At 41.7% G+C, this 26,160-nt stretch overlaps 1 protein-coding gene across 1 annotated transcript in view; it reads right to left on the bottom strand.

Annotated features, from left to right (window-relative positions):
• Positions 1-18,058, bottom strand: part of LOC112251409 (phospholipase A and acyltransferase 4-like) — a 79,662-nt gene extending 61,604 nt beyond the window's left edge. Inside the window, exons 1-2 of the mRNA XM_042322499.1 lie at positions 18,017-18,058; positions 17,595-17,685 (exon numbers count right to left, since the gene is read on the bottom strand). Coding sequence (XP_042178433.1) covers positions 17,595-17,685; positions 18,017-18,040 — 115 coding nt within the window. The 5' untranslated portion in view covers positions 18,041-18,058. The remainder of the gene's footprint in view (positions 1-17,594; positions 17,686-18,016) is intronic.
• Between the last annotated feature and the right edge of the window lie 8,102 nt (positions 18,059-26,160).

Genomic DNA, 26,160 nt, shown 5'->3' with positions numbered 1-26,160 from the left:
ACATCCTGAGAAGGATTGAGAACTGTCTTGATTAGACAATAGCTGATATCAAATCAAAATCAAATGAAAGTTTTCGTTAAAGATTTCGTTCACAGATTTGTAGATGATATCACAGGTGCAGCGAAATGCTTTTGTTTCTAGCTTCAACAGTTCAGTAATACCTAGCAGTAATACAAATAAACAAAATACACATGGAAACGTTCTGAGAAAAATATGTAAGAAATTACACCTCAAAGTTGTCTAGAAACAGGGTGACCGTGTCTGATGAACACTGATTGTGTTCTCTGCCCAGCCCCCTTTATTGGGCAAACATGAGGAAGTCCTACACTGTTGATCTTTATCAAGAACTACATTACTGTAGGGGACTGGTTCCAGACCTTTTACAGTTACTGTACCACCAACTAAATGTTGCCCTTCCCAGAGTAACTCTGAAGTACCCCCTCTTGCATTTTAGCAGTAAACACAAGATCTCATGAGTCTTATCAAGTACCCCGTGTGGATAGGCCAGGTACCCCCAGATGTCCAAGTACCACATGTGGATAGGCCAGCTACCCCCAGGTCCTAGTCCCCCTGGTTGGGAACCACTGTTTTAGGGTACCTGTATTCCTACGGAAGAGAGTTGTTAAAGTTGTTATTGTTTCATGTCCAGTTCGCTCCAGCTGTTATGATTGTATAATTAATTGTAAAACATCGCCAGCAAAGTGGATACATTGTATCAAGGTACAAAATCTGTTGTTCTGCCCCTGAACAGGCAGTTAACCCACTGTTCCTAGGCCATCATTGAAAATAAGAATTTGTTCTTAACTGACTTACCTAGTTAAATAAATAAAACCTGTGATGAAGAAATACAACATCTCTTTGAGGACCTTTTCGGACCTTTTTCTTCACTCTTCACCAGGGGGTTACAGGTGAAAAGGTAAGGAGTGTGCTGTGGGGATTCCAATCAACATCGGAAGACAAAACATGATGCGATTGGTAAATGAGTTGTGAAAATCTGATCAAAAGGAGGCCATTTGAAAAATATGAAAGTCTCTTTCAAAAGGAGGCGAGGACGGATGAGAGGTCGCGAGAGGTCGCAAGAGGTCAATCAAAACCCAATTGAGATTCTCCCCCGCTGTCCTCCAATAGTTGCTGAATTTCCTCTTTACTGAAGAGCGAGGTAGCGACCGCTTAATTGCACCTTACCTGTGAGAACCATGAGCATGTCTGATTAGACAGACTTTACCATGCAGAAAACCATTCAAAAGCTATGATTATACTGTATTACCGGAGCTAGACTTGAATGTTTCCCCTTCTAAGTGCAGGCTGCTAGATATTCGTTTGATAATAAACAGCCTAGTCCGGTCATGTTTAGCTGGTTAACAAGCTGGTAACTTGACCAGCAGTATAGTTTTAGATGGCAGTAGGAGAAAGGAAAGGCCTCCTGGATACTGTATTTGTTACATTACTGTTTTTAAAGAATTAGAATTAAAGTTTATTTTTTTATGACAATATGATTTAGAAAAGTGTTAGGTTATATAAAAATATAGAGAGAGATTTTACAGTAACATGAAAGGAAATTTTCACGTGTGCTCCCTCCCTGGCTTCTAGGTCACCAGGCTGCTTGTTAGGGCGCGCACCTGTCACCATCGTTACGCGCACCTGTCACCATCGTTACGCGCACCTGTCACAATCATTACGCGCACCTGTCACCATCATTACGCGCACCTGTCACCATCGTTACGCGCACCTGTCACCATCGTTCGCACCTGTCACCATCGTTACGTGCACCTGTCACCATTACGCGCACCTGTCACCATCGTTACGCGCACCTGTCACCATCGTTACGCGCACCTGTCACCATCGTTACGCGCACCTGCGCGTCATCAGACTCACCTGGACTCCATCACCTCCTTGATTACCTGCCCTTTATATGTTACTTCCTTTTGTTCCTTCCCCAGGTGTCATTGTTTCTGTTTCTTGTCTGTGTGTTGTTTCTTTCTTTCTTGTTTTGAATTATGTTACGTTTATTTATTAAAACAGTCACTCCCTGAACTTGCTTCCCGACTCTCAGCGCACTTGTTACAGAAATAAATTCATATAAAAATAAAGGACTCATAAACGGGGGGGAAGACATGAATAACAAATTATCCAAATAGCTGTGAATGATTTTCTAACTGTCATTAACATGGTAACAGCAGCCAGGGGGATATTGATAGCGATAGGAATGGAGATGAAGGCTGATCCTATTGCCACAACCCCAACCACTGGAGAAGTGAATGCCCAGAAATACTAGAAAGGTGGGAAGGGAATAACCAGCAACAATAGGAACGCCCCATTTGGGGAAACAACATCCTTGGTACAGCAATGCCCAAAGGTAAAAGAAGACCAATCTGGCCCAAACATTATGGTTAACATATAGGAGAAAGAAGACCAATCTGGCCTAAACATTATGGTTAACATACAGGAGAAAGAAGACCAATCTGGCCTAAACATTATGGTTAACATATAGGAGAAAGAAGACCAATCTGGCCCAAACATTATGGTTAACATACAGGAGAAAGAAATTCTTATGTTTGTAGATACGGGTGCTTCTACAACCACTTTTGGTAAAAGAATGGGACTTGACCTACCCCTAACCAATAAAACTACAATGGCTTCTGGGATTTCCTTTACCCCGGGTAAAATATTTTGCGAACACAACCCATGCCCAGTTCTATAGGACCAGTAAACACTGATCAGGATTTCCTAGATTCACCCACCCAACCATTTAATTCACGGTGAGGAGACTTGCTAACAAAACTAAACACCAAGATTTATTGTATTCCCGATGGAATTTTTGTTGATATCCCTAACGGTGAAGTTATAAATGTATTCGTGAGTAGACAGATTTGAACCACTCCCTGAGACAGAGTGGGAAACTGTCTCTGTTTCTCAGGCTATTCTGTCTCAGGTGACAGACTCATTATGGGCAGAACTCTCAAAAAAATATATTGTGAGGGCTGTTTTGTTACAATTCAGTGCAGCTTTAGACATCATTGATCATAGTCTGCTGCTGGAAAAACATGGCTTTATGGCTTTACACCCCCAGCTATACTGTGGATAAAGAGTTCCTGTCTAACAGAACACAGAAAGTGTCATTTATTGGAAGCCTCTCCAACATAAGAATCAGGAATTCCCCAGGGCAGCTCTTTAGGCCCTTTACTTTTTTTTATATTTACTAATGACATGCCACTGGCTTTGAGTAAAGCGTTCATGTTCATGTATGCGGATGACTCAGCACTATACACATCAGCTACTACAGCCCCTGAAATGACTGCAACACTTAACAAAGAGATGCAGTTAGTTTCAGAATGAGTGGCAAGGAATTAGCTAGTACTAAATGTTTCCTAAACTTAAAGCATTGTATTTGGGAAAAATCTTTCACTAAACCCTAAACCTAAACTAAATCTTGTAATAAATAATGTGTAAATTGAGCAAGTTGAGGTGACTAAACTGATTGGAGTATTCCTGGATTGTGAACTGTCATGGTCAAAGCATGTTGATACAACAGTAGCTAAGATGGGGAGAAGTCTGTCCATAGCAAAGCACTGCTCCATCTTCTAAACAACACTGTCAACAAGGCAGGTCCTACAGGCCCTACTTTTGTCACACCTGTTCAGTAGTGTGTTAATGCGTTTGAGCCAATCAGTTGTGTTGGCTCAAACACTCTAAATTTCAAGCTTCTGCCTCTAACCCTAGGACACTCCTTTCCACCTTCTCCTCCCTCCTTAATTCTCCACCCCCTCCCCTTCCCTCCTCCCTCTCTGCGGACGATTTTAACTTCTTAAAGCATTGTTGGTTAAGGGCTTTTAAGTAAGCATTTCACTGTATTTTGCGCATGTGGCAAATAACATTTGATTTGATTTTGTCAACCACTTTGAAAAAAATGTTGATGACATCCACTACTCATTCGCTCAGTTCACTGGTCTCACTCACACAGAACTACCCTATGCCTTGACCTCTTTCTCCACTCTCTCTCCAGATGACATCCTGCGACTAGTTAGGTCTGTCCACCCGACAACCTGCCCGATCGATCCCATCCCCTCCTCCCTTCTCCAGTCCATCTCTGGAGACCTTCTTCCATTCCTCACTTAACTCATCCCTGCCCATTGGCTGTGTTGAAATGATACAATGCATCAACTTTGCTGGCGATGTATGCTGCTCAAATAACTATACAATTATAACAACAGCCGGAGTGAATCGGACATGAAACAACAACTTTAACAACTCTCTTTAGCAGGCCTACCGGTACCCGACAGCAGTGTTTCCCACCCACAGGTACTAAGACCTGGGGGACTTGGCCTGTCCATAGGGGGTACTACGACCCTTGGGGGTACTGGGCCTATCCACAGGGGTTACTCATGAGACCATAGTCCTACTGCTAAAATGCACATGTTGGGGATTAATCAGAATTAGTTGGTAACATAGGTAAGATGTTTTATATTCATCATATGTTTGTAAGTTACTTCTCATCAGAATGTTTATTTTTGTATAATACTGTGGCGGGGTTTGCAGTTATCTTATTTGGGCCGCAGAGAGGGGAGAGGTCAAGTGTGTATCTCTTGGCTCCACAATGTCTGTGTGCCAGTCAATGTGTCTCTGTGATCTTGTCAAGATAGGATGGATTTGATATATGCCTGTTGATATGGAGGATTGGTTTATGGTTCTGAGTTTGAGAAAAGACACATGGTTTAGGAGACAAAGCTGAACGATAAATTATGGCCAAGGCTGTCTGGCTATGTGTGTCTTTGCTATAAAGGATTTCAGTTGCAATGTGTAAGGGACTCTCAGAGAATTCATTTATAGACACTGAATCGATCTGAGAGTCACAGGGTTGTGATGGAGCTCATATAATTAAAGATGGACTTTGTGATAACTAACTCTGACTTGTTTGTGGTTTGCTCTCATGATTTGGTAAATAGAGGAAATTTCCACGACACACATGAGGGAGTTTTTCAGGGTTACTCAGGGCAGAGCAAAATTCAGTTGGTGGTACAGTAACTGTAAAAGGTCTGGAACCCCTACCCTACAGTAATGTAGTTCTTGATAAAGATCAACAGTGTAGGACTACTTTATGTTTGCCCAATAAAGGGGGCTGGGCAGAGAACACAATCAGATAGTGTTCGTCAGACACGGTCATTCTGTTTCTACACTGAAAAAAACGGGACACGGTGGGCTGTCAGATTTATGAAAACATATTATGTGTGTTTTACTCGAACATGTTCTGTTTCTCCTCTCAATGTGATTTCATTGCTTGCAATCAATGCAACACGAAGCAAAATCAGATCTACTAGTTTCAATCATGTACGTGGAGTGTGAACCAATAAAGCTAATTCATGAGGAACAATTCAAACCGCACGAGAGAAGAATGTTCCAGAAAGAACGCTGGCGCGTTAGTGGAGAAGACAGTAACTAGAATCTTGGTCAAGGTAAGCATGATTTTATTAAACATTGATTTTATTCAACATTTGTCTGTGTGGTTGTGGTCAGAATGAGATTTTATTCAACGTTTATCTGTGGTTGAAGTCAGAATTGTAAGCAGTAACGTTATTAGTGATTACTCCATATCCTAATTTTGTGCTCTTGGTTCTGAAACATATTGGCATGGCAGCTAAAGTTAAATGACGATGTTGCTAGCTAGCTTCTATGAACAGTAAAACAGTACCATAGGTCAAGATTAACATTTCAAATCAAACTATTTGTCACATGCTATTTGTCACCGAATACAACAAGTGTAGACTTTACCGTGAAATGCTACAAGCCCTTTACAAACAGTGCAGATCAAGAAGAGTTAAGAAAATAATTACCTAGTACACTAAAGTAAAAAGTAATAATAAAAAGTAACAAAATAAGAATAACGAGGCTATATACAGGGGGCACCAGTACCGAGTCAGTGTGCAGGGATACAGGTTAGTTGAGGTAATTTGTACATGTGCAGTTGAAGTTGGAAGTTTACATACACTTGGAGTCATTAAAACTAGTTTTTCAACCACTCCACAAATTTCTTGTTAACAAACTATAGTTTTGGCAAGTTGGTAAGGACATCTACTTTGTGCTTGATACAAGTAATGTTTCCAACAATTGTTTACCGACAGAAAATTTCACTTATAATTCACTGAATCACAATTCCAGTGACCCACTGGTACATCGCGGGTACAGAGACGGGTACATCGCGCACCGCTCCGGAGCATACTACTCGCCAATGTCCAGTCTCTTGACAACAAGGTAGACGAAATCCGAGCAAGGGTTGCCTTCCAGAGAGACATCCGCGACTGTAACGTTCTTTGTTTCACGGCTCACTCGAGACACGCTATCGGAGTTGGTACAAACACATGGTTTCTTCACGCATCGCGCCGACAGAAACAAGCATCTCTCTGGTACGAAGAAGGGCGGGGGTGTATGCCTTATGATTAACGAAACGTGGTGTGATCATAACAACATACCGGATCTCAAGTCCTCTTGTTCACCTGACTTAGAATTCCTCACAATCAAATGCAGACCGCATTATCTACCAAGAGAATTCTCTTCAATCATAATCACAGTCGTGTATATTCCCCCCCAAGCAGACACATCGACGGCCCTGAAAGAACTTCATTCGACTCTATGTAAACTGGAAACCACATATCCTGAGGCTACATTTATTGTAGTTGGGGATTTTAACAAGGCTAATCTGAAAACAAGGCTCCCTTAAATTTGATCAGCATATCGATTGCCCGACCTGGGCAGGTAAAACCCTAGACCATTGTTATTCTAACTTCCGCAACGCTTATAAGGCCCTCCCCCGCCCTCCTTTCAGAAAATCTGACCACAACTCCATTTTGTTGCTCCCAGCCTATAGACAGAAACTAAAACAGGAAGCAGGTCTGTTCAGCGCTGGTCCGACCAATTGGATTCCATGCTTCAAGATTGCTTCGATCGCGTGGACTGGGATATGTTCCGCATTGCGTCAAACAACAACGTTGATGAATACGCTGATTCGGTGAGCGAGTTTATTAGCAAGTGCATCGGTGATGTTGTACCCACAGCGTCTATTACAACATTCCCCAACCAGAGACCGTGGATTGATGGCAGCATTCGCGCAAAACTGAAAGCACGAACCACTGCTTTTAATCAGGGCAATATGACCGGAAACATGACCGAATACAAACAGTGTAGCTATTCCCTCCCCAAGGCAATCAATCAAACAAGCTAAGCGTCAGTATAGAGACAAAGTAGAGTCGCAATTCAACGGCTCAGACACGAGAGGTATGTGGCAGGGTCTACAGTCAATCACGGACTACAAAAGAAAAACCAGCCCCGTCGTGGATCACGATGTCTTGCTCCCAGACAGACTAAACCATTGTTTTGCTCGCTTTGAGGACAATACAGAGCCACTGACATGGCCCGCTACCAAAACCTGCGGGCTTTCCTTTTCTGTGGCCTACGTAAGTAAAACATTTAAACGTGTTAACCCTTGCAAGGCTGCCGGCCCAGACGGCATCCCCAGCCGCGTCCTCAGAGCATGCGCAGACCAGCTGGCTGGTGTGTTTACGGACATATTCAATCAATCCCTGTCCCAGTCTGCTGTTCCCACATGCTTCAAGAGGGCCACCTTCGTTCCTGTTCCCAAGAAAGCTAAGGTAACTGAGCTAAATGACTATCACACGTAGCAATCACTTCCATCATCATGAAGTGCTTTGAGAGACTAGTCAAGAACCATATCACCTCCACCTGACACCCTAGGCCTACTCCAATTTGCTTACCACCCCAATAGGTCCACAGACGATGCAATCGCAACCACACTGCACACTGCCCTAACCCATCTGGACAAGAAGAATACCTATGTAAGAATGCTGTTCATCGACTACAGCTCAGCATTTAACACCATAGTACTCTCCAAACTCGTCATTAAGCTCGAGACCTTGGTTCTCGACTCCGCTCTGTGCAACTGGGTTCTGGACTTCCTGACGGACCGCCCCCAGGTGGTGAGGGTAGGTAACAACACCTCCACACTGGGGCCCCACAAGGGTGCGTTCTCAGCCCTCTCCTCTACTCCCTGTTCACCCATGACTGCGTGGCCATGCACGCCTCCAACTCAATCATCAAGTTTGCAGACGACACCACAGTGGTAGGCTTGATCACCAACAACGACGAGATGGCCTACAGGGAGGAGGTGAGGGCCCTCGGAGTGTGGTGTCAGGAAAATAACCTCACACTCAATGTCAACAGAACAAAGGAGATGATCGTGGACTTCAGAAAGCAGCAGAGGGAGCAGCCCCCTATTCACATCGACCGGACAGTAGTTGAGAGGGTGGAAAGTTAAGTTCCTCGAAGTACACATCACGGACAAACTGAAATGGTCCACCCACACAGACAGCGTGGTGAAGAAGGCACAGCAGAACCTCTTCAACCTCAGGAGGCTGAAGAAATTTGTCTTGTTACCAAAAACACTCACTAACTTTTACAGATGCACAATCGAGAGTATCCTGTCGGGCTGTATCACCGCCTGGTACGGCAACTGCTCTGCCCATAACCGTAAGGCTCTCCAGAGGGTAGTGAGGTCTGCACAATGCATCACCAGGGGAAAACTACCTGCCCTCCAGGACACCTACACCAAATTGTCCAGTATAAAGTTTATCCACTGATGGAGAGATGGAACAGGTTGCACAGAGTCTAATCAAGAAGCCTCCATGTTGTGCCTGAGAAGTGTTCCTTCACTGGATGTGGCGGATGGGAAAACCAGTTTGAAATACAAACTGGTAAACTACCGATCTCGCCTGAGAAGACTGGGATGTCCAGAGGTGATGATTAACTCCTTGAAGCACAAACCTGCAGGGAAGTCATGTACAGCCTCTGGTGTTAAAAAGACAAAGAGAACAGAAAGTGAACTTTTCCCCCACATTCCCTCAGGAGAAACAGGAGAGAGCCTCGAAGACATGCGGAAAGCTCTACTGTCCGACGTGAAGAAAAGGAACAGAGACAGTGAAGTTCAAAATGGAGAAGACGTTTGCATACAGGAGACATGAAGTTGTCCGTGACGCACCCATAATAGAGGACTTCATGGCCTGCGTTCTTTGAAGTCACTGAGGTAAAGGTAGCCATGCTTGTCTTATTGTTGATCTATTGGTTATGTTACCTGGGATTTGTTGGTGAAGGTAGAAGATCATTTTCCCTCAGCTTGCCACATAAGTAAGTCTTATTCAGAGTTATCACCACGTCTGCTGGCTGCCTAGTTATTTCTCTTCCTATAGAGAACCCTCTTGTTGCTGCTTGTGTAATCATCTCCAGTCTCTTTTCCTTTCTGCAGTTTTTAATTTAATTGGTTTAATTACTATTTTCAGGTCAATGTTGAGTTTAAGAGAAGAAGTCAACTGAAAAATAATAATTGTGTTTATCTAACATGTTTCATTCATGTGGAACCGATGTACATATTTGAATTAAGTCAATTCAAAGCACTTTTTTTTTTCAGTGATTAGACAACTTTACAGTATTGTATTTTTTGGGGTGTTATTTCGTACAGTATTTCCTCAGAGCATTTCAACGTGTGTTTTTTATTTGTACTGCTAGGTTTTACTGCACTGTTGAAGCTAGAGACAAAAGCATTTCGCTGCACCTGTGATGAGAAAAGATAAGAAACCCGCACATTGCTCCAGCCAGCATCACTGCTCCTTATAACGCTTTAGGTATCGTCCTCAAGGCCGTCGTCAGAGCTTTGGTGAGTGTTTATAGTTTGTACCCTCATGTAGACATTGCTCCACCCACATCTGTTCAATGCATCAAATGGGGTTGGAGTCGAGGGGAAATTATATTACCAAATATAACAATGTGCATTTCACAAGTATTCCAATACACTGTGTACATAAAATCATTGGGTACAGGGCAATAAAATACGTCAGAGTAGTCTGAAGTGGTAGCATTAATTCATGTTTACATTAACAACATAACATGTAAGGTCATCATTATGACCTTTGGGGAATAATGTGATTTGTGATTTGATGTGTGATAATAATGTGATTTGATTTGATTTGATTTGATTTAATGTCTGGAGGGTTGAAATCCCAAAACATTCTCTTTCACTCAGAGTATTATTTATATCACCTCCCCATGTCTGATATCTTAACTTTCTCTACGCCACAAAATCTAAAAGGTAGAAAGGTCATGTTTTTGGTCATTAAAATATACTGAGACTGGATAATCCCTGTCGGTTTTCCTGATTGAACTTTTATGTTCACTATTTCTCTTTTTGAGAGAACGAGAGGTTTTACTTATATAGCACAGCCCACATGGACATTTAATCATGTAGATAATATGGGTGATGGAGCACGCTATAATATAATTTATTTGAAACCGTTTTCCAGTATGTGGGTGGCAGAAATATTCACACTTCATCATAGTGTTGCACTGTGCACAGCCTCTGCATTTATAGCGACCACTCGAAAGAGAGCGTAAAAGAGCCTGGCTCATTTTATTTTGTGGCTGGCAGTTGGCATGGACTAATTTGTCTCGTAAATTGCTACCTCTCCTATATACTATAAGTGGTGAGTTCTCACATTCAGCTGGAACAGCTGGGTATGATGATTAAACATGCCAGTGTTTCATGACAAACACTGATTACATTCTGCTAATTTTAGATTACTTTCCCCTTAAGAGGCATTAGAAGAAGATAAAAATGTATGTTACCAATTGAACAACATCTATTGCAGGATAAATCCATGTTAAAGTTTACATAGCTGGCCATATATGGATGTTAAATTTTACTTTATGGGTTGGTTATATAGGCTTCTTCTAACCCATTACTTTCTACTACATATAATAATATGATTAAATGATAAGACTTTGGTTTTTAATGTAAAGATATCAGAATTCCATTCATTCCAATAAATGTTATACCCCTTGATCTTCATGAATAGGACTTGGAAATATAGAAGTATAGACAAGTGAAATGCTGTACTCATGGAACGGCATGCTTTGCCAGGAGTGTGCAAAGCTGTCATCAAGGCAGAGTGGCTACTTTGAAGAATATAAAATATATGTTGATTTGCTTAACACTTTTTTGGTTACTACATGATTCCTAAGTGTTATTTCATAGTTTTGATGTCTTCAGTATTATTCTACAATGTAAAAATAAAGAAAAACCCTTGAATGTGTAGGTGTGTCCAAACTTTTGACTGGTACTGTGTATATCATTTATAGGTAAATAAATGGATGTAGCAACTAGAGATAGACTTAAAGGGGCAATCAACAGTTTGAGCAATAAAAGCCCCACTTTTATTCCATAGCCTGGGATCTGCACTATGCAGCTGTTGCAAGAGCCCATGTTTAACTGGTTGTCCACTGGTTTCAAAAACAATGATTGACAGGCAGCTTACACTTCTTTAATTCATCCATTATTGGGTTCCAATACACATTTAGATTTGTGAACAGCCATCAACAGCAACCACAATCCATAAAGCGCAAATAGCTAAATGAGAGAGAAGCAGTTTGATTCACATCAATGCGCTATGTAGATCAATAATAAGTGATATCCGTATCGCCGTTATCCTTACCTCGAAGCGTTTATTCAAGTTGGATAATCTTTAGATGACGACAGCAGTTGCACCATTGGAAGACATACATTAGCTTGGACTGTAGCCTACAAAAGCCTCTTCCTGCTGTTTTCCCGCGATCCATCAAACACATTTGGTATGTCATCATAGTGGTCTCTGACTTGTGGTCAGTCTCGCTCAGGTGCAACAAACATTTGCGTCTTTTTTTCAAAGATGATTTGAATGTCATTGAGAAAATAGAGGTGTCAAATATGTTTTTTTCCGCAAACATCCTTTTCCGAATTTCAAAGTAATCCTCAAAGTAATCATCTAGTTTTTCAAAAGTATCTGTAATCTGATTACAATATTTTTTTGCTGGTAATGTAACGGATTACAGTTACCATTTTTTGTAATCCCTTACATGTACAGGATTACATGTAACCCGTTACTCCCCAACCCTGCCCCTAACCCCAACCCCGCCCCTAACCCCGCCCCTAACCCCAACCCCGCCCCTAACCCCAACCCCGCCCCTAACCCCGCCCCTGGCACAAATGCATAAATCAGTCAAGGATATTCGTATTGTAACAAAATTTGGCACACATGTTGTAAACACTGTCAAGATTCAAAATATGAAAGAACATTCATATCAACCACACGGTGGCGGTATGACAGGCACATGTTTATCTATTGACTTACCAAGTGTGGAAATACGCCATTTATAAAATTACACTGTTCGGCCCTACGGGGGGCGCTATAGTAATCAACTGTCGGTATGTTTGTCACACACAATATCTCAGACACCACTGGCTTGATTGTGATTAAACTTGGGTGAATGATGTGTCATGCCATAGAGATCAGTCATTTAGAACATTTGTGGGGGGGGGCATGTTCTCCTATCTTATTGTATGCATTACTGTATTCTCCTATCTTACTGTATGCATTACTGTATTCTCCTATCTTACTGTATGCATTACTGCATTAAAGTGCAGGTTTCACAGACCCAGATGGGGATGCTTGCAAGCCGAATAACACCATCCAAACTGTGAAGCACAGGGGTGCCAGCATCATGTTGTGGAGGTGCTTTGCTGCAGGAGGGACTGGTGCACTTCACAAAATAGATGGCATCATGAGAAAGGAAAATTATGTGGATATATTGAAGCATCATCTCAAGACATCAGTCAGGAAGTTAAAAGCTTCCAAATGGACAATAACCCTAGGCATACTTTGAAAGTTGTGGCAAAATGGCCTAAGGACAACAAAGTCAAGGTATTGGAGTGACCATCACAAAGCCCTGACCACAATCCCATAGAAAATTTGTGGGCAGAACTGAAAAAGCATGTGCGAGCAAGGAGGCCTACAAACCTGACTAAGTTACACCAGCTCTTCAGGAGGAATGGGCCAAAATTCACACAACTTATTGTGGGAAGCTTGTGGAAGGCTACCCAAAACTTTTGACCCAAGTTAAACAATTTAAAGGCAATGCTACAAAATACTAATTGAGTGTATGTAAACTTCTGACCCACTGGGAATGTGATGAAATAAATAAAAGCTGAAATAAATCATTCTCTCTACTATTAGTTTGCCATTTCACATTCTTAAAATAAAGTGGTGATCCTATCTGACCTATGACAGGGACTTTTTACTAAGATTACATTTCAGGAATTGTGAAAAACTGAGTTTAAATGTATTTGGCTAAGGTGTATGTAATCTTCCGACTTCAACTGGATAATATATATTTTTAAACAGCCAGTGTTTTGATGTCAAAAGGTTTTATCATATTTCAGTCTTATGTGATGTATATAAAGACTAATATTGGGATGCAAACTCAATGTAATACATTTCATCTCTATATCTGACATGGTAAAGGTGTCTTCTTTTTTAAAGTACATAACCATGTGTGTGAAGTGTATATTTGTGTCTAAGTAGATTTGTTTAAGACTACCAAGAAACACTCTGTGTGGCCTGATTTAGCCCACTGCAGTAAAAGGTTCATCAAGGCAAGTATCTTAATTTAATATTCTGTTTACTTTGAAGGAAAAATGACCACACAACCACGTTGGTCTTCTGTATTTTATTAATTAGGCTGAACAAAGTGTTACGTCAATGACATTCTCAATGGACTCCCAAGAAATGAGAGTCCCAAGAAACCTATTTACTAAGTGTGCTTGCTGCAGCAGCTGTAGAAGCAGCACCAGCAGCCAGTCCAACAAACAGGCAGCAACCTTCTATGAAATCCTTCATGAAGTCATCTGCCTATAAGGAGAAAGACAAACAAAAAAATAATGAATATGGAGTGCATCTCATCAAGCAAAGCATTAATTAGAATATTCTCTCATTATACTGTCATGGCTACCTGTTTGGACTCTGATTGGCCGTGACGGAGGAAAGTAACAAAATGCTCGCAGTTGCATTTAAGGACGTTATATGGTATTGTGTGGCCTCTCATCTTTTCCACATCCTTCTTAATGATGGTATCCTCCCTTGCAGTTAAATACAAGTAGTTGTTGATTTGGTACCTATTCTGTCCTGCCACATTATTTAAGGTGTCTACTGTAATCGTGGCATTACTGCAAAGACTGCTGCTGGATGAGCAAAGCCTGAAGCAACGTGATCTTGAAGGCTTTTCTACAAAACAGGAGGAAAGAAAAAGGTGTGTTGTCAATCAAACTTTATCAATACGAATTGCAGTAATGGAGAGGTCAACAACCACCCCAAGGGGATTGTTGAGAACCCAACGAACACAGTTGGGTTACAGCTTTTATAGATGACATCGTCCTTAGTCTACGTGATAAACAACATCATGCACTGACCAACTGGCAAGTGTCTTCACTGCTTTCAACCTGTCCCTGCCTGACTGAGTCTGTAATACCAAAATGTTTCAAGCAGACCACCATAGTCCCTGTACAGTACTCAAGAACACCAAGGTAACCTGCCTAAATGACTTCCAACCCGTAGCCAGGAAGTTCTTTGAAAGGCTGGTCATGGCTCACATCAACACCATCATCCCAGAAACCCTAGACCCACTCCAATTTGAATACTACCCCAACAGATGCAGAGATGATACAATCTCTATTGCACTCCACACTGCCCTTTCCCACCTGGTCAAAAGGAACACCTACGTGAGAATGCTATTCATTAACTACAGCTTAGCGTTCAACACCATAGTGCCCTCAAAGCTCATCAATAAGCTAAAGACCCTGGGACTAAACACCTCCCTCTGCAACTGGATCCTACTCCCTGTTCACCAATGACTGCATGACAAAGCACGACTTCAACACCATCATTATGTCTGCTGACGACACAACAGTGTCCACACTGCCTGATCTCCGACAACGACGAGACAGACTATAGGGAGGAGGTCAGAGACCAGGCAGTGTGGTGCCAGGATAGCAACCTCTCCCTCAACGTTATCAAGACAAAGAAGATGATTGTGGACGACAAGAAAAGGAGGACCAAGCACGTCCTGATTCTCATCGACAGGGCTGTAGTGGAGCAGGTTGAGAGCTTCAAGTTCCTTGGTGTCCACATCACCAACAAACTATCATTGTCAAAACACACCAAGACAGTCGTGAACAGGGCACGACAACACCTATTCCCCCCCAGGAGACTGAAAAGATTTGGCATGGGTCTTAAGATCCTCAAAATGTTCTACAGCTGCACAATCGAGAGCATCTTGACTGGTTGCATCACCGTCTGGTATGGCAACTACTCGACCTCCGACCACAAGGCACTACAGAGGGTAGTGCGTACGGCCCAATAGATCACTGGGGCCAAGCTTTCTGCCATCCAGGACCTCTATACCAGGCGGTGTCAAAGGAAGGCCCTAAAAATTGTCAAAGACTCCAGCCACCCTAGTCGTAGACTGTTCTCTCTGCTACCGCACGGCAAGTGGTACCGAAGCACCAAGTCTAGAACCAATAGGCTTCATAACAGCTTCTACCCCAGAGCCATAAGACTCCTAAACAGCTAATCAAATGGCTACCCGGACTATTTGCATTGTCCCCCCGCACCCATTTTTACGCTGCTGCTACTCTCCGTTTATTAGCTATGCATAGTCACTTTAATAACTCTACCTACATGTACATATTACCTCAATTACCTCGACTAACCTGTGGCCCCACATATTGACTCTGTACCGGTACCCCCTGTATATAGCCTCGCTACTGTTATTTTTATTGTTGCTCCTTAATTATTTGTTATTTTCATTTTTTTTCTTATTTATTTTGTATTTTATTTTATATATTTTTTTACTTCAGTTAATTTTAGTAAATACTTTCTGAAAACTTTTTTTCTTAAAACGGCATTGTTGGTTAAGGGCTTGTAAGTAAGCATTTCACTGTAAGGTCGACACCTGTTGTATTAGGCGCATGTGACAAATACAATTTGATATGATTTGCTATGAAGAATGTTTAAGCGCATCGAAAAAACAAGATGTGGCCCAAGATGAGTTTACTCTCATCAGTTGTTGGCCTCAAGCCCAGAAATGATTTCAGACATGTGTCAGAGGGAAACATACTAAACCAGCTTGCAAGCATAACGTATATATATTGAGGGGTTGTTATTTTCCACCATAGTGTGCACATGGAGGAGTAATTGTGTGTTTTGATGATAAGAGAAATAAAGACAGAGAGAGCACAGCAGATGCTGTAGCTGATTGAATATGTTAAAAAGTTCTGACTATGGACCATGTTGATATCAGTTTTACTCTGCTGTTAGGGGCAGCAGGTAGTCTAGTGGTTAGAGCATTGGGCCAGTACTCTGCTGTTAGGGGCAGCAGGTAGTCTAGTGGTTAGAGCATTGGGCCAGTACTCTGCTGTTAGTAATCTGCTGTTAGGGGCAGCAGGTAGTCTAGTGGTTAGAGCATTGGACCAGTAATCTGCTGTTAGGGGCAGCAGGTAGTCTAGTGGTTAGAGCATTGGGCCAGTACTCTGCTGTTAGGGGCAGCAGGTAGTCTAGTGGTTAGAGCATTGGGCCAGTAATCTGCTGTTAGGGGCAGCAGGTAGTCTAGTGGTTAGAGCATTGGGTCAGTAATCTGCTGTTAGGGGCAGCAGGTAGTCTAGTGGTTAGAGCATTGGGCCAGTACTCTCTACTGTTAGGGGCAGCAGGTAGTCTAGTGGTTAGAGCATTGGGCCAGTAATCTGCTGTTAGGGGCAGCAGGTAGTCTAGTGGTTAGAGCATTGGGCCAGTACTCTGCTGTTAGGGGCAGCAGGTAGTCTAGTGGTTAGAGCATTGGGCCAGTACTCTACTGTTAGGGGCAGCAGGTAGTCTAGTGGTTAGAGCATTGGGCCAGTAATCTGCTGTTAGGGGCAGCAGGTAGTCTAGTGGTTAGAGCATTGGGCCAGTACTCTGCTGTTAGGGGCAGCAGGTAGTCTAGTGGTTAGAGCATTGGGCCAGTACTCTGCTGTTAGGGGCAGCAGGTAGTCTAGTGGTTAGAGCATTGGGCCAGTACTCTGCTGTTAGGGGCAGCAGGTAGTCTAGTGGTTAGAGCATTGGGCCAGTACTCTGCTGTTAGGGGCAGCAGGTAGTCTAGTGGTTAGAGCATTGGGCCAGTACTCTGCTGTTAGGGGCAGCAGGTAGTCTAGTGGTTAGAGCATTGGGCCAGTACTCTGCTGTTAGGGGCAGCAGGTAGTCTAGTGGTTAGAGCATTGGGTCAGTAATCTGCTGTTAGGGGCAGCAGGTAGCCTAGTGGTTAGAGCATTGGGCCAGTAATCTGCTGTTAGGGGCAGCAGGTAGTCTAGTGGTTAGAGCATTGGGTCAGTAATCTGCTGTTAGGGGCAGCAGGTAGTCTAGTGGTTAGAGCATTGGGCCAGTACTCTGCTGTTAGGGAAGCAGGTAGTCTAGTGGTTAGAGCATTGGGCCAGTACTCTGCTGTTAGGGAAAGCAGGTAGCCTAGTGGTTAGAGCATTGGGCCAGTACCCTGCTGTTAGGGGCAGCAGGTAGTCTAGTGGTTAGAGCATTGGGCCAGTACTCTGCTGTTAACATTTGACTTCAGATTATGTTTACACCCTGCCCCAATTATGGAATTGGAATATAGGCTACCACAAATACATTTATAGACAAACATCATACCTGGAGTTACCAAATGGATGACCTTTTCATTTCCAATGTACAGAGCCCAGTGTTTGTATCGACCTCTGTTGATCTCAATCATGTCACCAAACTGCATTTAAGAATAAGGTGGGTAAGAGGATGTTTAATTATGTAACCCCCTCCCCCACATACACACACACACACACACACACACACACACACACAGTCCTGTTTGGCTAAAATATTTTCTCTCACCCCTAACCCTAATTCTAACCCTAATCCCCCAATAAATTGCCTTTTTCCTTGTGGGGACTGGTAAAATGTCCCCAGCTTGGTCAAATTGTTTGTTTACTATTCTGGTCCCCGCAATTATAGTTAAACATGTCCACACACACACACCTTTTATGGTACTGTTGATTAATAGTAATTAGTATTAGTGAAAGATCAGCAGCAGTACTTACTGTGGGAAGAGCCATGTTTTGCATGTGAACGTCTCACTGTTGATTGTGCCTAGTGAAAAAAACACTTGCCCTTATATTACAAGATCCAAACCAACATCCTGTTATTCAACTTAACTCTTTGAGACCCAAGCGCGTTTGCAACCAGCTCGACCTCTGGTTTTGAATGTTTGTTTCTCAATAAAATGACCGACAAGCAGTGAGGGCAGTAAGCTATACCAATCCCCCCAAACAACAAAACCATACACCTGACGACTACGTGTAGCTACGGCTGAACGCTTTGTTTAGATATGGTCAAATAGACCAGCTAAAGGCATTCTACCATTACAAGACTGTATACTATAGACCAGCTAGACTGTATACTATAGACCAGCTAGACTGTATACTATAGACCAGCTAAAGTCATCCTACCATTACAAGACTGTATACTATAGACCAGCAAGTCTGTATACTATAGACCAGCTAAAGTCATCCTACCATTACAAGACTGTATACTATAGACCAGCAAGACTGCATACTATAGACCAGCTAAAGTCATCCTACCATTACAAGACTGTATACTATAGACCAGCTAAAGTTATCCTACCATTACAAGACTGTATACTGTAGACCAGCTAGACTGTATACTATAGACCAGCTAAAGTCATCCTACCATTACAAGACTGTATACTATAGACCAGCAAGACTGTATACTATAGACCAGCTAAAGTCATCCTACCATTACAAGACTGTATACTATAGACCAGCTAAAGTCATCATACCATTACAAGACTGTATACTATAGACCAGCTAATGTCATCCTACCATTACAAGTCTGTATACTATAGACCAGCTAAAGTCATCCTACCATTACAAGACTGTATACTATAGACCAGCAAGACTATATACTATAGAGCAGCTAAAGTCATCCTACCATTACAAGACTGTATACTATAGAGCAGCTAAAGTCATCCTACCATTACAAGACTGTATACTATAGACCAGCTAAAGTCATCCTACCATTACAAGTCTGTATACTATAGACCAGCTAGACTGTATACTATAGACCAGCTAAAGTCATCCTACCATTACAAGACTGTATACTATAGACCAGCTAAAGTCATCCTACCATTACAAGTCTGTATACTATAGACCAGCTAGACTGTATACTATAGACCAGCTAAAGTCATCCTACCATTACAAGTCTGTATACTATAGACCAGCTAAAGTCATCCTACCATTACAAGTCTGTGTACTATAGACCAGCTGAAGTCATCCTACCATTACAAGACTGTGTACTGTAGACCAGCTAAAGTCATCCTACCATTACAAGACTGTATACTATAGACCAGCTGAAGTCATCCTACCATTACAAGACTGTGTACTGTAGACCAGCTAAAGTCATCCTACCATTACAAGACTGTGTACTGTAGACCAGCTAAAGTCATCCAAAATAAACTATAAATTATCGACTTGAGCTCTGTAAAAGTAAACAAGAAAGAAGTGCAGAGTGTTTGTCTTTAAATTGAATCCTATTCCCTTTATAGTGCACTACTTTTGTTCAGGGCCCATAGGGCTCTGGTCAAAACTAGTGCACTATATAGGGAATATGATGTCATTTTGGACACACAGTTGTTTTTTCTTCAGTGAGAACCAATTCCTAGAGGGATTCCCTCCAGCCAGTGAGTTCTGACTTAAGCAACAGGAGGGTTCTAGTTATGTTGTCTACCCAGCTTCTGTCCTCAGACAGAGATAGAGGGTGATTGTGCTCACCAGTCATAGCACACAAGTTCCATCTCTAGCTCCCAGCAGCTCCTCCAACCTGTCCTACCGTAGGGCAGGGCAGAGGTGGGTTGTGTTCATTGGGTGTGTAACGTCAGCAAACAGACTGAAACATATTAACCATGTGTAGTATGTGCAAAATATGTCTTATATTTCTCATATGACTCTCCGTAGGATTCCTTTGCAAGATAAGCTGTTATCTTGGCTAATGGGGAAAGATCTACTTACAGTGCCTTAGGAAAGTATTCAGACCCCTTGACTTTTTCCACATTTTCTTACATTACAGCATTATTCTAAAATTAATTAATTGTTTCCGCCCTCATCAATCTACACACAATACCACATGATGACAAAGCAAAAAACAGGTTTTTAGAATTTTTTGCAATTTTATTACAAATAAAAACCTTAAAATATCACATTTACATAAATATTCAGACGCTTTACTCAGTACTTTCTTGAAGCACCTTTGGCAGCGATTACAGCCTTGAGACTTCTTGGGTATGACGCTACAGGCTTGCCACACCTGTATTCAGGGAGTTTCTCTCATTCTTCTCTGCAGATTCCCTAAAGCTCTGTCAGGTAGAATGGGGAGTGTCGCTGCACAGCTATTTTTAGGTCTCTCCAGGGATGTTAGATCGTTTCAAGTCCGGGCTCCGGCTGGGCTACCTCAAGGACATTTAGAGACTTGTCCTGAAGCCACTTCTGCATTGTCTTGGCTGTGTGCTTAGGGTTATTGCCCTGTTGGAAGGTAAACCTTCACCCCAGTCTGAGGTCCTGAGCACTCTGGAGCAGGTTTTCTTCAAGGATCACTCTGTACTTTGCTACATTCATCTTTCCCTCGATCCTGACTGGTCTCCCAGTCCCTCCCGCCGAAAAACATCACCACAGCGTGATGCTGCCACCACCTTGCTTCACCGTAGAGATGGTGCCAGGTTTCTTCCAGACGTGACGCCTGGCATTCAGTCCAAAGAGTTCAATCTTGGTTTCATCAGACCAGATAATCTTGTTTCTAATGGTCTGAGAGTCTTTTTAGGTACCTTTTTGCAAACTCCAAGTGGGCTGTCATGTGCCTTTTACTGAGGAGTGGCTTCCGTCTGACCACTCTACCATAAACTTCTTACATTTAAGAAGGATGGAGGCCACTGTGTTCTAGGGGACTTTCAATGCTGCAGAAATGTTTTGGTACCCTTCCCCATACCTGTGCCTCGACACAATCCTGTCTCAGAGCTCTACAGACAATTCCTTCGACCTCATGGCTTGGTTTTCGCTCTGGCGTGCACTGTCAACCATGGGACCACTCCAATCAAGTTTCTAGAAACATCTCAAGGATTTTTTGCGAACATTACTAGCAAACGTCGCTGTTGCCCAAAAATATGGGACCTGTTCATCAGAGGTCAACGTTACAGAACGGTCATTTGCAAATGTTTTGTGTAGAGGTATAAATAAAATTGTGTCCGCGGTACAAACTATAACAAAACATCAAAATTGACCAGGAACATACCGATTAAGTATGACTTTTATTGTCATCTAATGAATGTATGCCCTATACATATTTGTACAGTTCATTGACCTGAGAATTGTTCATGTTACTAAACTAAAGCTTAATATCTTATTTTAACTCTGAAGATCTCTTTGGTCGCCACAGAGTTGTTTATTTTCTGGGCCGTTATGTGTGGAACAATACACATAATTCCCTGCATTTAGATATTCTAGTACCTTAAATTATTGATTGGGGCGGCAGGGTAGCCTAGTGGTTAGAGCGTTGGACTAGTAACCGAAAGGTTGCAAGTTCAAATCCCCGAGCTGACAAGGTACAAATCTGTCGTTCTGCCCCTGAACAGGCAGTTAACCCACTGTTCCTAGGCCATCATTGAAAATATGAATTTGTTCTTAACTGACTTGCCTAGTTAAATAAAGGTAAAATTAAATTGGAGGCTTTTTTGAATGTGTATTTTGTGTTTTATTTGTAATGTACAGTACCAGCCAAATGTTTGGACACACCTACAGTACTCATTCCAGGGTTTTTATTCATTTTTACTATTTTCTACATTGTAGAATAATTAGTGAAGATATCAAAACTATGAAATTGCACATAACTCATTAAAATAAAATAATAGTCTAGAATTATGCGGACCGAAATACAGAAACTACTAGATTATTGGTAATTTCTTATTCAATAATTTACCTTGCTTTCACTTTAAAATAGCTAGCTAGCTACCTCCAAATAAGCAGTTATGTTTATTTGTACTAATAGCCCAAACTCAGAGAGCATTGAGTTAAGGGATTCAGAAGGGGCTTGGTATTAATGTAGTTCAATGCACCACGAGTTTGTGCTATTAGTACATAAAAACGTTGTGCTAATTTGTACATATAGTACATCATTAATGAGAGACTGGGTTGTGCTGCAGCAGTCTCAGCACCCCTACTTATCTCATCTCTGACTAAAGCAGTTATTAATCACAATACAATGTACCTCACATAATTGGCCAATAGAGGGGGCCATGTAGACAGTACATGTTCAGTCAGTGATCTAACAACAAGCCAGTCCTCAAGTCTTCTCAGGACTTGTTTGGGGTTTGTAATATTCAACATTTTCAGAGATATAACATGGCTACATGCATAAAACACTAATGAGGAGCTATTTATTCTCAATCACACTGGCACATTGATGACCGTACACAGCCAGATGACCCTGTTGGTCATCTGAAAACTTGTTGTATAGAACATTTAACAGAATATCTCATGATTTGGGACCTTAACATTTGTCATCTTTATTAACTGTAGATAAAGATCTTCATCTTGTTTGTTTTTTCCATTTATGTTTTGAGGTTGGACTTTAGCGTGTAGTGCGTCACCTCGTTAGTCAGCACAGTCATCACCTTCAGTTGGCACTCCCTATTTGATTTCTAGAAACAACATTCCTTTATCTGATCTTCCCTGCTTTTGTTTTGCTAAACTTTTTGGTTTGATTCCTGTCTTTAAGTTTGGTGTGGGTTTTTCTAATGTTTGGCCTCTTCTTGGGTGAATTTAGTGGGCTCTCACAGTAGGTGTCTGTTAGGTTCCAGTTGTTGCTAGGCAACTTTCAGTGGACCTCCCCCATGAGTGTCTATCAGAACCCCTCCTAAAACCACACCTGTTTAGTTTTGGTTGATGGTCAGTGACTCTTTGTTAGTCCTCCCCTTCCGTTGGAGCCACATTATTTGTTTTTCTTGCTGGGGAACGTAACAACATTGATGTCATCAAAAACCTTTTATGCTACTGTATGCAAGAAACAAAGGTTCAGAACATTTAAAGGTAGTTTTCACAGACCCAGATTAAGCCTAAATCTGGACTAAGAATCGCTTTCAATAAATATTTCCCATTGACCCTGTTATTCAGTCCAGGAGTAGGTTTAATCTGGGTCAGACAATCCAGCCCTAAAAGTAAAAATGGCCTAATACATTGACAGAATATTTGGTAACAGTTTACATGAAAATAGTCAATGTAGAGCTAATGAACAGAAAGTAGCCTGATACATAAACCCTTTATACTTAGAGTAACTGTCACGGTGTTCCTCCTCTTCATCTGAAGAGGAGAGGCGAGAAGGATCAGAGGACCAATATGCAGCATGGTAAGTGTCCATGGTTCTATCAATAAGAAAATCTCAACATGAACACATATTCAAAACAAGACACATGAAAACATCAAAACAGTCCCGTGTGGCACAAACACTGACACAGGAAACAATCACCCATAAAATACCCACAGAATATGGCTGCCTAAATATGGTTCCCAATCAGAGACAACAATAAGCACCTGCCTCTGATTGAGAACCACTCCAGGCAACCATAGACTTACCTAGACACCTAAACTGAACACAACCCCATTAATCTAACAAACCCCTAGACAAGATGAAACACAATAAATCACCCATGTCACACCCTGGCCTAACCAAAATAATAAAGAAAACACAGATAACTAAGGCCAGGGTGTGACAGTAACCTAAAAATATTTTTTTTAAATACTTCTGCTTGCTTTGAGAGGAAAATGACAACACAACCACATTGGCCTTTGATATTGTATTTTATTAATTTAACTATTGAAGACCATCTGACATTACTGACATTTCTCCATGGACTCATGGGACAGCCAATAACCCTATTTTCTAACATGGCTACAAACACCACTTCCACTGCTACTATCATCACTTCCACTGATACTATCACCACTTCCACTGCTACTATCACCACTTCCACTGCTACTATCACCACTTCCACTGCTACTGTCACCACTTCCACTGCTACTATCACCACTTCCACTGCTACTGTCACCACTTCCACTGCTACTGTCACCACTTCCACTGCTACTATCACCACTTCCACTGCTACTATCACCACTTCCACTGCTACTGTCACCACTTCCACTGATACTGTCACCACTTCCACTGATACTATCACCACTTCCACTGCTACTATCACCACTTCCACTGCTACTATCACCACTTCCACTGCTACTATCACCACTTCCACTATCACCACTTCCACTGATACTGTCACCACTTCCACTCACCACTTCACCACTTCCACTATCACCACTTCCACTGCTACTATCACCACTTCCACTGCTACTATCACCACTTCCACTGCTACTATCACCACTTCCACTGCTACTATCACCACTTCCACTATCACCACTTCCACTGATACTGTCACCACTTCCACTATCACCACTTCCACTATCACCACTTCCACTGCTACTGTCACCACTTCCACTGCTACTATCACCACTTCCACTGCTACTGTCACCACTTCCACTGAAACGAACACCATTTCCACTGATACTGTCACCACTTCCACTGCTACTATCACCACTGCTCCAGAAGCCAGTGCACCAAGCCCACCTGTAAACATGCCTTGTGCCTAATCCTCTAACTTCTCTATTGTAACGTGCCTTTACAGGAACCGCTGGGTGAGCTACTGTTGGAGAAGCAGGCCCGTCTACAAACAGAAGGGAAAAAGGAGTGTGTGTGTTGAGAGAGAGAGAACATCAAATGCTGAAGCTGATTAAGTTTAAAAAGTTCTGACTCGAACGTTCTTGTTCAGAAGTCAGTTTTACTATGCTGTTCAGAAGTCAGTTGTACTATGCTGTTCAGAAGTCAGTTTTATTATGCTGTTCAGAAGTCAGTTTTACTATGCTGTTCAGAAGTCAGTTGTACTATGCTGTTCAGAAGTCAGTTTTATTATGCTGTTCAGAAGTCAGTTCTGTCCAAAACTATACTGTTAAGATTTAACTTCGGATTATGTTTACATTCTCCCCCAGTTGTGGCATTGTAATGAACCATAAATACATTTCCAGAAAAACATCCACATTAATGATCTCTCCATGTCCAATGTCCACAACCCAGTGGTTGTATGTACCCCTGTTTATCTCAATCATGTCACCAATCTCCATCTAAGTTTAAGGTGGGAAAGAATATATATATATGTACAGTACCAGTCAAAAGTTTGGACACACCTTTACTATTTTCTACATTGTAGAATAACAGTGAAGACCTCAAAACTATGAAATAACACATATGGAATCATGTAGTAACCAAAAAAGTGTTAAACAAATCAAAATATATTTTATATTTGAGATTCTTCAAAGTAGCCACCCTTTGTCTTGTTGACAGCTTTACACACTCATGGCATTCTCTCAACCAGCTTCATGAGGTATTCTACAATGTAGAAAATATTTTTAAAAATAAGAAAAACCCTTGAATGAGTAGGTATGTCAAAACCTTTAACTGGTACTGTATATATATCTTATTTTTTTAAACATAATTCCACTTTGACATTATGGGGTAATGTGTGTAGAAAAGTGACACAAAATCTAAATGTAATACATTTAAAAATGCAGGCTGTAACACAACAAAATGTGGGAAAAGTCAAGGAGTGTGAATACTTTCAAGGAGTGTGAATACTTTCAAGGAGTGTGAATACTTTCAAGGAGTGTGAATACTTTCAAGGAGTGTGAATACTTTCAAGGAGTGTGAATACTTTCAAGGAGTGTGAATACTTTCAAGGAGTGTGAATATTTCAGTTTTCTGTGATGTATGTAAAGTGCAATATTGGGATGCAAACTCAAAATGTAAAACATTTCAACTCTGTATCTGACATGGTACAGGCGTCTTCTTTTTATTAAGGCCCTAACCATGTGTGTGAGGTGTATACTTTTGTTTCCAAGTACATTTGCTTAAGACTACCCAGAAACACTCTGCGTGACCCTCATTTAGCCCACTGCAGTAAAAAGTTAACCGGTTCCCATGCTTTTAAAATAACAGTTCTGTTCAAGAAAACACTTCCATTCCATGTTCTGATTCTGTTCCCTGAACCTGTTCCAACCCCTTGTGTTAAAGCAGTTTATGC

The sequence above is a fragment of the Oncorhynchus tshawytscha genome, linkage group LG05 (genome assembly GCF_018296145.1).
Source record: "Oncorhynchus tshawytscha isolate Ot180627B linkage group LG05, Otsh_v2.0, whole genome shotgun sequence".
Lineage (NCBI taxonomy): Eukaryota > Metazoa > Chordata > Actinopteri > Salmoniformes > Salmonidae > Oncorhynchus > Oncorhynchus tshawytscha.
This window is presented reverse-complemented; position numbering and strand designations above follow the sequence as displayed.